Below are 12,584 nucleotides of genomic sequence, written 5' to 3' on the forward strand. Positions count from 1 at the left end.
ACTGATCATGCAATTCATACATCACGCTATGAATGAGTTAAACAAAGCGAGCATTGATCACAGAAGAATTACCCTAACAATTAATGAAAGAAGCATAAATTATTAAGAATCAATTCAAATACATGAGAGTTCACAAGGTTACATCATCCCCCAACAACAAATAGAACTTAGTTCCCCATTGTCATGGAGAAACTAGATGTACAATGGAGAAGAATGAGATAGAAAACCCTAAAATTTGAAGATGGAAGCTCCCGCATTCAAATCCGCCTTCAAAGAGTGGAAGAGTGTGTTGTTGTGCCTCCTCTGCCAAAGATACAAAACCTAGGACGTATGGGTCCTTTAAATAGAGTGGGATCAAAACAGAAATAAGGCCCAAGCCCATCTCGCTGGCGCTCAGCACCCCACTTAAGGCGCCTGGGCGTGCTGCGATACTAAAACTAGCGCTCAGCTTCACTCAAAGGGCAAGCAGGCATGGTTCAGGAAAAGTGGCGCTCAACACCCCAGAAAGGGCGTCCAGGCGGTGTGCGGTACTAAAAGTGATGCTCAACTTCAGTTGGAGGGCAAACAAGCGTGGTTCTTCAGGAAAAATGGCGCTCAACGCCTCAAAAAGGGCGCCCAGGCGGTGTGTGGTAGGCTTTGGGCTGAGGGCTCCAAAAAGGGCGCTCAAGCTTTGGGCCTTCCTACTTTCTGGTGCTTTTTCAGCTCTTTCCGAGCTCCATCTCCTTTGCACTTTAGCTCTGCTTCCCATATTATCTCCTTTCCTGCCAAAACAAGGGAATTTAGTCATAAAATCCTTAAGTTCAACCTCAACTCTCTTATTCACACAACTTAACAGAAAAACATGATTTTAAGCAAATTTATAAGTAGAAAAGGGTGCATTTAGTATCAAAATCACATCACAGATAACGGTATTTTCAACCGTTATCAGGAGTCCACCCATTTGTTCATATGATTTCATAATTCTGATGCATAGTTGATAAATAAATGTCATTGCATACTCCAATTTCTTTTGGCTCTAATACTTAGTTATTAATTGCTCTAATATTATTTGTTTTTGATTGATAATTCTCTGATGCATTGCATAAATGGTTATGCTTATGGAAGTCATATATCATTCATAACATATTTCTTTACTATGATATTATGAATCCTTTGAACTCTTATGCTCTAATTTTTCATTGCTTTAACAATTTATAAAAACACTATGATCTATAATTTACTCTAATCTTGATAACATTTAATATCCTTAAACGCTCTGATCAAATTTGTTTAAATGATAAACACTTTAATTCACATTGTTTAAACATCTAAAAGATATGTTTATGAATGCTCTGATATATATGCTTTATTCCCTTCAAAATCTTGTTTTTAAATATATATCGTTTAACATAAGCATTTGTTAAACATAAAAAAAGGGATATTGTTAAGTAAAAAATTGTCTAAAGAGACAAGACTATCTAACAATTCTTATTTCTAAGTTTAACAAATTAACTTTAACGAAATAATGTTTATAGCTTAAAATGTCTATATAATATGTTTGATAAAAATAAGGTTGAACAATGTGAGTAAATCGTCTATGTTGAGTCTGAATAATATTTTATAAAACTCAAAGAGTGTATGACGTAAGTGCGTTTAACATTTCAAATTGTTTAAAGACAAAGCTTTCATTAAACACTATATCTTGTAAACGCTATGTTACTCAAAAGAACAGACTTGTGTACTAAACGCATAATACATAAAACATGCCTAAATGATCTATAACGTTTATAATATTAAATGCATGTTCGATTTGTACTCTTCGTCTGTGTTGAATTGTTTCTCTTTATTTGTGCAGATCGCGATAATACCAAGCTTTATTTAAAAGTTCTATATAAGATCAGAAATACGTTAAGAGATAGGAAGATATTCTTGGAATATTTTCTTATTTTTGCTCTGAGGAAGTTGTACACACCACCTCCGTGAAAAGCATTGTTGCTTTAATGATACCTAGATATTGCTTCGTACCTGAAGGATACCTACTTTCCTTAAAGTCAACTCTCTCTGAGTAACGAATCTTTCTCAAAGAAGGTTATATAAAGAGGACTAGATGAAAAGAATAATGTAAGAAGAATTTATTTTTGAATCTTATGTTGTTATTCTCTCTCTGAGGTCATATTGTATAAAGTTTTCTTTGTTTAACAAAAAGTTTTATAAGTCTTTAGATTTCATTATATTGAATGTTAAGACAAGATCGTCTAAGAGAGAGAATATGATCTTCTAAAGCATCTCTGATTTTGAAGTTTAACAAACAACATTAAATGAAATAGTCTTGAGTAATCAAATATGTAAAAGTATAAAAGACCATAAACACAAAGAACAAATTACATTCTCTTATGATAAAACGTCTAGATTAGAAACATCTATGCAACAAGCCTAATCAAGGTTATGTATAAAGCTACATAAAGGTGTTAAACGACAAAAGAGAAAAACTAAAATACCATAGAAGCATAAAAGAAGTCAGGCCTAAACACATACAATCACAAAACAACAAGTACAAGAAATATCCAAGTAAAACTAACAAAGTACTGAGTGCAAGAGTCGATCAAGTAAGACTTACCACACAACGAACATTGTCTAAAGAACATAATGTGCAAAATATAAGAATATACTCTTAGCCTAAAGGACAACACTTCACTCTAGAAAAATAGTTTCTAGAGAGATGATATGTTTTAAAATAATGGAACTCGTTTATAACAAAACTATTTATCAATAAACCATTTAGTATTAAAATAACTAAGTCTCACTATTTTTAAACTACCATCACTTCTAAAATACCATTTTCTAGGTTTTACAAAAACTCTCATGAACAATTTGGTATTTTCGCTAGAATGCTTGAACGATCAAATGTTGATTGAGCTATGGAATATTTGAAATGCTTATATGTGCTTTAAACACACATTAAATGCCATTAAATGCATAGGTCTCAAAACAACAAAAGTATTAAGAAAAAGAACATATTTGCCTGCATGTCAGAAATGCACATGCTCTATCAAATACAAGTAAAAAATGAACGGTAGAGATAAAGAAGACATTTATAGAACGATTTTCGCCAAAGAGATTGTACAATCTACTTTGTTAGCAAAAAGAAGAAGATGGACATCTTGCTTCAATAGAGAATTTTGATGATGATGTTTCATGGAGAAGTGTTGAAGAATTAAAGAAGTGCTTGGTTTCAAGAAATACTTTGAAGACTCAATAATGTAGTTGTTAAAGACTTGTAATCTATGTATTGTAATTAATTTAGTAGTTCAAGAGTCAATAGGTAGAACCCAAGTAATAGAGCACTCAAAAAAAGTTTTATTTTTCATAAAAATTTATGTGATAATCGATTATCACTTATGATAATCCATTATCAATGGCAGTTGCGAATCTGACTCTTAATTTTTTGACCTAATTTTCAAATATAAGAGTCTATAAATAATTAACTTAAACATAACTTAAGGACAACTTTTCACTTAAGAGTATTAAAGTTGTGTGCCTAAAACTCTCTATTTGTGAAAAGGGAGCTTGTGTTACTTGGTGATTGTAGGAGGAAGTGTTCTTTCTTAGTGTGTTTAAGTGGTGGAGTATACCTATAAAACAGAGTCAAGTTGTTCATCCTTTTGTGCAACAAAAGGAGGTGCCTTTCATCTCTTATCTATTAAGAGAGGTGGTTTCTAATCTCAATCTTTATTTTTCTATTGTAAATTGTTACTTATTTTAGTAGAAATGTTAATCTATGTAATTAAGATTACCAATTGGACGTAGGGTCTTTTGATCCAAACCAGTATAAAAATTATCTATGTAATTTTTCTCCTTCCTTCTCTCCTTTGTTTATTTTCTTTTATTCAAAGTAATTTTTCAGTTTCATTAAAGAAATTTTAAAAGCAAAAAATTGTTCAAAGTAAAGTGATTTTTTATCTTGGACCGATTCCCTCCCCTATTGGTTTTGTCCAACTCTTTTAAACATTTCATTGCGCAATACCAACCAACATACTTTTGATAAAGTACTGATAAGTAGACCTAAACCTATGATAACCACCTATGATAAAGGCTACAAAGAGTTAAAAATAAAAGACAAGCATCGTCTAATGGCTATTTTATCAAAGGACTTATAAAAGATCTCTAATGAGAAGAGCAAAAGGATGAGACTTTAAGGAACAAAAAGAAAAATCATCCTCATGGAAATATCAAGAATACTCTCAGAGCTGTTTAGAGTTAGAAACCTTCTTTTGTAAGAAGAAAGAGAGAGAATTTAAAAGTTTATTAAATTGAATTATATTATAAACACATCCTCTCTACAAGAGTAATTGATGCGCGGGTCGCACCGCACACAAAAGTTGATTGCACGAAAATTTATGCAGTATATTAACTAGGATGTGACTCCTAGGTCGTCTCACAAGGACCAATTATGTGGTTCAGTTTCGGATCAAATACGAAGTGGGGGGGTTTATGAAAATTTGGTTTTTGGTAAGGAAAAATTAAATTAAAACTGGAAATTAAATAAAGCAGAATTAAAAACACTGAAATAAATTTTAAAGACTGTAAAAACTAAATGGTAAAAGACGGTAAAAATAGAAAACATAAAATTCATCAAGAATTGAAATTAAAACATGGGAAAATTAAACATATAGAAAACGTAAAACATTAAACGCAAAAATAAAAGCATCAGTAAAAACATACCGTAAAAATAAAACTAAAATGGTAAAAACGAATTTAAAACAGTAAAACAAATTTAAAACAGTAAAAACGAAATTGATACAGTAAAAATGAAAATACAGTAACATAAAAAACTGAAAATAAATCTGGAACAGTAAAAACGAAAATACAGAAAAACACAAAATACAGAAAATAATAAATACAGAAAACAGTAAAAACAGAAAACAGTAAATTTTGGAAAATGAAATTACAGCAGCACATAATTGCAGTAAAAACAGTAAATACAGAATTATAGAATCCAAATAACAAAAATACAGAAACAGTAAAAATGGAATACAGAAATACAGTAAAACAGTAAAATACGTAAAACAGTAAATTGTAAAATATGAAAACAGAAACAGAATTACTGCACCAAAATATAGAAAACCAAATTACAGTAAATAATTTAAAGTGAAATAATTAACAAAAAGAAATTAATGTAGAAAACATAATTCACACATTTAATTATAACAGAAATTAAATTACAGCACCATTAAAATAGAACAGTAGAAATTAAATTACAGAATCAAAATATAATAGTTACAGAATTGGAAATTCAGAAGATTAAATCAAACTGAAATATATTACAGCAAATAAAATTGGAACCTATGGTGCTAAACCGTAAAACCTGGTACTGCCGTGATCTTCCCTTTTTGTACTGTCCAGCCAACTGTCCAGCCAACTGTCCAGCCCCTTGCTGGAATTTCCAGCCCTTCTCTCCACTGTCCAGCCCTCTGCTGGTCTTCTTCTCCCATGCAGCCCTTCACGGCCTCCACACTCCAAACTCTGAAAACCTTCTCCCCCTGATTTTTATCAATTGTCTACGTGCTTCTGGCCTCCTCCCTCTCTCTGGTTTTTATTCTGGTAATATCCCTGTGCATATCACTTAGAATGAAAATGCTAAAATGGGGTCCTCCATAATTTGTGTCCAACGTTTTTCTCCTCCCCTCTGGACCGTGTATTTACAGCAGCCTCTCCATGTCACCTTACACCCAACTAAAAGAAATAAAACATGGTGCCCACTTTTTGTCCTTTTCCTCCTTTCTTATCACCATATTTTGTTTTCCTACGTACCAAAATAAATAAAGGCATCCATTCTCATATTTCTGAAAAATGAATCCAAGTGAAGCCTTCCCAATAAGCTGCAGTGCGTGCGTGACTTCACCTACTCCCATTTAATAATTTACTTCATTTCCCAAACAAACCCTGCACCCATTTCTTCAAGGCAAGTGAATTGACTTCTTCATTCCAAAGCCAATGATACATGCTGATGTGCTTCTCTGGGACGTTCCAAAACAACAAGGGCCTTCCATCTTTTTGACTTCCTTCAACCAATTAATCATCACTTGTTTTTGTCTTTTTTCCTTCTATCATTTTTTTACTTTCACCACCTCATGGACGTCAAACAAGGGCCCTCCATTATTGAAACACCATTTCTTCCAAATGAAACCAGCCATGCTTGGACGTTGCTTGCTGCTGTATCCATTCTCATCACCACTTCCTCCATGCACTAACTTCTTCTTTGTTGCTGTATGCTGCAGCCGTGAGTGCCTCTTCATCCTGGATGTGTTTGTATAAGTGTGGAGGCTGCTGGCAAGCAACCAAGCTGCTGTACGTGCTCTCTGCTTGAAGCCAAGCTTGAATCAGATGCTGCCAACTCTGTTGGATGAATACTGTGACACCATCATTTTCTTTAAAATCATGGTACCTTGCTTCCTTTTCTACTTCCAGCATGTGTGCTTTTCTGGTTGCTGCACCTCCATTCTATGTTTTGTTGGATGTCATGCTGGACCGTGATGAATGTGTGCCTTCCTCTCCATCTGCTGCTGCTCGATCACGCTTCCTCCTCTGGACGCTGCTGGACCATGGATTGGTGTGGTTGAGCTGCTGGCCGGAGCTGGACTGGAACGCATCTTCTCATTGCTGAACGTGTTGCTGGAGTTGCTTCCAGCCCCCACCGTGACTACTGCTGCGTGTTGGAGCTGCTGCCACCGTGTCTACTGGAAGAACTGCTCCTCTCCAAGTTGTGGCAGCCATGAACCGTGAAGATCATTCCAAGCTCCATAAAACGTTCAAGGAAAATTGCCAAGTGAAAAGTGGTGGCTGCTGTGATGTTTCTCACTCTCGGTGGCTGTTGTTTTCTTGTGGGCCATATGATATGTTTGTTGTAAGCAAATAATTATGGTTCAACATCTTATCCGCTTCCACGTAGTAAGCAAATAATTATGTAGCAGTAATATTCCATCTGTTTGAAAATGCTTACACGTACACACCTTACATTCAGCCGTGAGTAGTGACACAAAAAATGTGAGAGCTTTCTTTCTCAATAAAAATTACAGATCCATTCCTCCCATCCATGTATGACCGAGGGTTACAATAAAAGCATGAAAATTTGTGTGTGAGGAACTTATTAAGGCCGTGACAACCCTCCAAATGTCCCAACATAGTATCCAATAATTTTTCTTTAATTAATAATGCAATTAATTAGTCTCAAATAATTCAAATTAATTAAAATAAGAATTTCTGATTAAATTATGCATAATTAGCAAAAACGGAAAAATACTGGACATTTAAGCACAATTCCCTGATTAATTATAGCACAATAAACTAAGTGAAGTGTAGAAAATATCTACTCATCAGTAATCATATAAGGACTTGTAAGCAATCTGTTTGATTGTAAGGTCTGAAGAGAATTCAAACACTTAACGCTTAACTCGGTGGGGTTAAACGGTAGCTAGATAAGTTTGTCTAGTGGAAACCAAGAGTGGGTGAACTCATCAATTAGACAATGTATCGGGAAGAAACCAGGAGTGTCTAGAGATACCAGAAGTGGTGAAGAATACTACACAACTAAGAATGGGTGAAACTCGGCTCTAGTCATAGTAACGGGGTTACTAGATTGAGTAGGAAAACTAGGAGTGAGTTAAACTCAACTAAAAAATATATCAGGAAGATACATGGAGTGTCTAGGGATACCAGGAGTGATGAAGAATATTGCACAACCAGGAGTGGGTGAAACTCGACTTTAGTCACATAAATGGGGTTAATAGGTTGGCTAGGAAAACCAAGAGTGAGTTAAACTCAACTAGATAGTGTATCAGGAAGATACCGGGAGTGTCTAGGGATACCTGGAGTGGTGAAGAATACTACACAACTAGGAGTGAGTGAAACTCAACTCCAATCACAATAACGAGGGTTATTGGGTTGACTTAAACTCAACTAGATAATGTATCAAGAAGATGAGGAGAGTGTTTAGGGATACCAAGAGTGGTGAAAAATATTGCACAACCAGGAGTGTGTGATACTCGGTTCTAGTCACAGTAACAGGGGTTATTGGGTATGACTAGTGTAACCAGAAGCTGTGAGAATACTCATATGTATTTCATTGAAAATCTAGTAGAACCCTCTAAGATAGAGGAAAACTAGACGTAGCTTAGTTGAGTGAACCAGTATAAAATGTGTGTGCATAGTATTTTCGCTTTACAAGCATTCTATCTACAACCGTAGCATGTGTTTGCAGAACAAGCATTTAATAGTCACGCTCATTATTAGACACATCTTCCCTTAAGAGTCTCTTCTCTTGGACATCACAGAAGTAGAGTTAAACTATCAAGCTAGAAACGCTTCTGTTAGATCAGTGTCTTATACGTTAGGCATTTTGCGACTCATGAGGATCATCCAATCTCTATATCAATGGTTGTCAAATATCAACTTCGAAGATAATTTCTAGAAACACTATTCAAGCCCCTTTCTAGTGTTTCTCGGTACTTTATTGAAAACATACTTTCTTTAAGAGCTTTGATATGTACTTGTTTTGCTAAAACACTTTTATTGTGTTTGTAAATTCTGAAGAGAATAAAAACACTTGATTGTTTAGTTCAGTTGAGCTAAACGGTCTATGAGGAATACTAGTATTATACCAGGAGTGGATAAACTCGTATATCCAAATTAGATATTTGTGAACCAAAAGTGTGAAACTCGTTATAATATTTAAAATATTAGTAAAACTCTTTAAAAATACAAACTGAACGTAGCTTAATTAGAGTGAATAAATATAAAAATAAATTTATTTTATTTATTTTTTTCTTAAAATGTTTAATACATATTTATAAAAAAGTTCTTAAAATCTCTAACTCTGTTGAATTACTTTTTAGGATTTTTCCAAGTGTTTCAAATATGAACTTATGAACTAAATTAGTAAAGTTTTACACATCTAATGCTAAAGTGGCTACTTTAACGCATTTACATTTAAGAAAAAAAAGTCAAAATCCATAGTGGTAACTACGTAGTTCCCCGAAACATTAATGGACATTTACGTAAAACACAAAAACAAACCTTATTACAAAATCTCTTTCCTCCTTCGCTCTTATTTTCTCTTACTGGCGTCTTCGAGTTTCACAGCGAAGTCATAAAAGGTACTATCTGTTTCTCTCTCCTCACATCTTCGGATCCCTAAATCTAGGGCTTCGTCTATTTCTTCGGAATTCGTCTAGTCAGTTTCTTAATTTCGTTATCAATTCTCGATTTGGAATCTCCGTCTCTGTTTACTTTTCTTCTTTGAAGTCGTGTTTTGCTCTCTTCACTGTGCTGATTTTGGTAATTTCTTATTCTATCTGTGAATGCTCTCTTCGGATCCTCGATTTCCTTCCTTGATCTTGGTTGTTTTGTTTAATTTTCGTCGTGCCTGCGGATATTTGTGCGAGATGTGAGTGAAGGTTCTAGTTTTGTTTTATTTCTGTGTTCTTTTTTGTTGAGTTTGAACTTGCGTTCGTACTTTCGCTGTTTGATGCTGGATTTGTAATTGGGTTTGCTGCTGTGTGCATGGATACTTGGATTTCGTGCGGAGTTGCATGAAAGGAAAGGGAGGAAACCAGTGTTTTTGAAAATGAATTATGAGATTTTTGAGAGCTCTTTTATTTGCTTTGTTTGTGATGGTTAGAATTAGAAATTACTAGATTTATGTTTTTTCCTTTTTTTGCTTTTGGGGTAATTGGAAGTTGCAAAAAGCCCACTACTACGAAGTTTTATAATCAATTACCCTTATTAGTCCTCAATATTGGTGTAATTTAAAAAACTTTAAGTAAGAATTTTCGATTGCTGTAGTTGGCAATGGTACTCCTCCAAATGTATGGCAAATGTTGTTGTATGCTCATATGAACTGTTATAAGTCTAGTTATGCGTTTGACATATGTCAGCACAAAAGAGGAAGATGTTGAATTATTTTCATTTTTCCCAATTGGATGTTTGCTAACTATGTCCTGTTTATTGCTGTATTTTTTCTGTTGATTTAATTCGTGATGTGGTCTATATTGTGTTTATAACTTGTCAGGGTTTCAACAGATGGAAAACATGCAGAGCTTCTGGCAATTGGGTGATGAGCTTCGTGGACACTCAAAAGCGTCAGAGGATCACAAGTGGTTAATGGTTGCTTCTAAGTTGGCTGAACAGACAAGATTGAAGGGGGAGCGTGTGAATAACCTTGACCTTTCAAAGGGCCCCATTGAAACAAGGTCAAGGGATAAATTTGGGTTCCAGGAAGAGAACAAATTTGATTCTCTCAACTTGAGCATGTTGAACCTGGACTCTAAATTTACTGAAAATGTGAGCAAAAGCTCACTTCGGAATAGTGTTTACAGTATGAATGCAGTGTATCAGAAAAACAATGCAAACTTGGTGAGTAATGTGAACAGTAACAAGTACAGTGGTAATATTCAGCATAACAAAGAGTCCAACAATAACAGTGGCAACAGCAATAACAATGAGAGCAACAACTCAAATTCAACTGACAAAAGGTTTAAGACCTTGCCTGCAGCCGAGACACTCCCACGCAATGAGGTGCTTGGAGGATACATATTTGTCTGTAACAATGACACAATGCAGGAAGACTTGAAACGTCAGCTATTTGGTGTGTTTTTAATAAATGGAATCTGTTCTTCTGTCTTGGACATTATTAATCATATACTTCGTGATGACTGACTTTTCCAATCATTTTTGGTAGGCTTGCCTCCAAGGTATCGAGATTCTGTTCGGGCAATAACACCAGGATTACCTCTATTTCTGTATAACTATACTACTCATCAGCTGCATGGCATTTTTGAGGTAAGCTATTCTAAATTTGTAACTACAGTTAATTATGTTGTGCTTCAGACTATGCAGCATGTATCTTCTTATTTTAGGGCTATGAAATATTGAAATTGTGTTCCTAGTTTAGAGGATATTCACACAAAATGGGGCTAATTGTAATTTCTCAAGGAGTTACACCCAAGAATAGCTATGAAAGCTATTTGTGTTGCCCAATCGTTAGTGTCTGTGCTAAACATGTTACGGGCATGGAAATATTGTCTCGTTTCAGAAATACAGAACCTCCTTCTTCATTGTTATTTATACATTTAGAATATGTCTATATTAGATTATTTTAGATATTATTATCTAATTGGTAGGCTTTTGTTGTTATGTTAATTGATAGAAAAAAATTGATTTTAGAGGGGTTAACTTGTCAAGAATTTGTATTTAGCTGCTGTTGCACAGCTAGTAATGGGGTTACCTAATGCATAGGATAAAAATGGCAATGTTCTAATTTGGTCTCATTTGTTTTTGGTTTTTTCTTTGCTTGGGTATTCTTGTCTGATTAGAGATTGGGAATCTTGTATTTGTTCTATCTTTTGAAAAGACGTAGATAGGTTTTCTGCCTTCTTTTGTATAATTGTTCATAACAACTATTCAAATGTAATGGCCAAAATTGAGAAAGTTGATGATAGATAAACTAAATTTAGTTGATGATAGATAAACTAAATTTAGTTGATTATTTTCTAACTTTGAGGCCTATGTTGCAGGCAGCAAGTTTTGGTGGCTCTAACATAGATCCAACTGCCTGGGAGGATAAAAAATGCAAAGGCGAATCAAGGTTTCCAGCTCAGGTAGAATTACAATTTTGAAATGAGGAAGTCCGTTTACTAGCTGTCATTCAATTATCGAATACATAATATTCCTTCTTCTCGTAGGTAAGAATCCGTGTTAGGAAACTCTGCAAGGCATTGGAAGAAGATTCGTTCAGGCCAGTATTGCATCATTATGATGGTCCAAAGTTTCGTCTTGAGCTGTCAGTTCCAGAGGTATATAATTTGACTATTGCTCTTTCTGTATTAAAAAAGAATTATTCTTTGACATTGAGTTGTCACTGCTTGTTTCTCTCTCTTTGATGGGTGAATTTTGTTATTGGATATTGCAGACTCTGGATCTGTTGGACTTATGTGAGCAAGCTGGTTCGGCAGCATAAGCAAACAAACAAGGAATTTGCAAAATAGGTAGGTTTTGGTGTGCCAGCTGTGTGGTTTTGGCAGATTTTCCGTGAAGCGTAAGCTTGGAAATTAGTTTGTTGATGGATCATCTTGGGGGAAGTAAAGGGAGCGTGTTGAGAGTGAGACCCTTTTGTCTGGTTGGTGAATAAATGTTGTGCTATCTTATCCCCTGAAGATGCTTTGTAGCTGTTGCATGACATTTAATACTTTTGTATGATTAAGTTAGTACAGACCTGTATGCAATCAAAGAGACAACTGTTTGTACTGGTATATCATGAATTTGTTGAACTAAGCAAATATAAAATTTTTTAAGTTTCGGTTACTTCTAAACTCTATGAGTTGGCTGAAGTGATCGTGGGGTCGTGGAAAATAGATTATCTCAATAATTGATTACATCTGTAATCTGCTTTCATTACAATAGATTATTCAATATCAGTTTGTTGTTATGCTAAGTTTAGTAAAATATAGTTATGAAATAATTAATTTTGATTGAGGCTCCAAACAATTAGCTTTTATATATAAAAGAACTATGTATTAAGTTGAAAAAAATTATTATTTTTTTGAATAACA

The 12,584-nt window shown here is 34.5% G+C and overlaps 1 protein-coding gene across 3 annotated transcripts; it reads left to right on the top strand.

The window, feature by feature from the left end:
- The first annotated feature begins 9,037 nt into the window (after positions 1-9,037).
- On the top strand, positions 9,038-12,336 carry LOC108326758 (B2 protein). Of its 3 annotated transcripts, none has more exons than XM_017560312.2 (6): positions 9,038-9,131; positions 10,046-10,621; positions 10,715-10,815; positions 11,550-11,633; positions 11,718-11,828; positions 11,945-12,336. In XM_017560312.2, the coding sequence occupies exons 2-6, from the start codon at positions 10,057-10,059 to the stop codon at positions 11,990-11,992; spliced, it is 909 nt and encodes a 302-aa protein (XP_017415801.1). In that variant the 5' UTR covers positions 9,038-9,131; positions 10,046-10,056; the 3' UTR covers positions 11,993-12,336. The 3 variants fall into 3 exon arrangements, with proteins under 3 accessions (XP_017415801.1, XP_052729809.1, XP_052729808.1); XM_052873849.1 differs by having other exon boundaries at positions 9,063-9,131; positions 10,057-10,621; XM_052873848.1 differs by lacking the exon at positions 9,038-9,131 and adding an exon at positions 9,154-9,312.
- Positions 12,337-12,584: the final 248 nt, after the last annotated feature.

The sequence above is a fragment of the Vigna angularis genome, chromosome 2 (assembly GCF_016808095.1).
Source record: "Vigna angularis cultivar LongXiaoDou No.4 chromosome 2, ASM1680809v1, whole genome shotgun sequence".
Taxonomy (NCBI): domain Eukaryota; kingdom Viridiplantae; phylum Streptophyta; class Magnoliopsida; order Fabales; family Fabaceae; genus Vigna; species Vigna angularis.

Excerpts from the sequence above, each read along its gene's own strand:
- LOC108326758 (XM_017560312.2), top strand. The coding sequence starts at position 10,057 with ATGGAAAACATGCAGAGCTTCTGGCAATTGGGTGATGAGCTTCGTGGA. Across the intron at positions 10,816-11,549 it reads AGCTGCATGGCATTTTTGAG|GCAGCAAGTTTTGGTGGCTC; the intron begins GTAAGCTATTCT and ends CCTATGTTGCAG. Across the intron at positions 11,829-11,944 it reads TTGAGCTGTCAGTTCCAGAG|ACTCTGGATCTGTTGGACTT; the intron begins GTATATAATTTG and ends TGGATATTGCAG.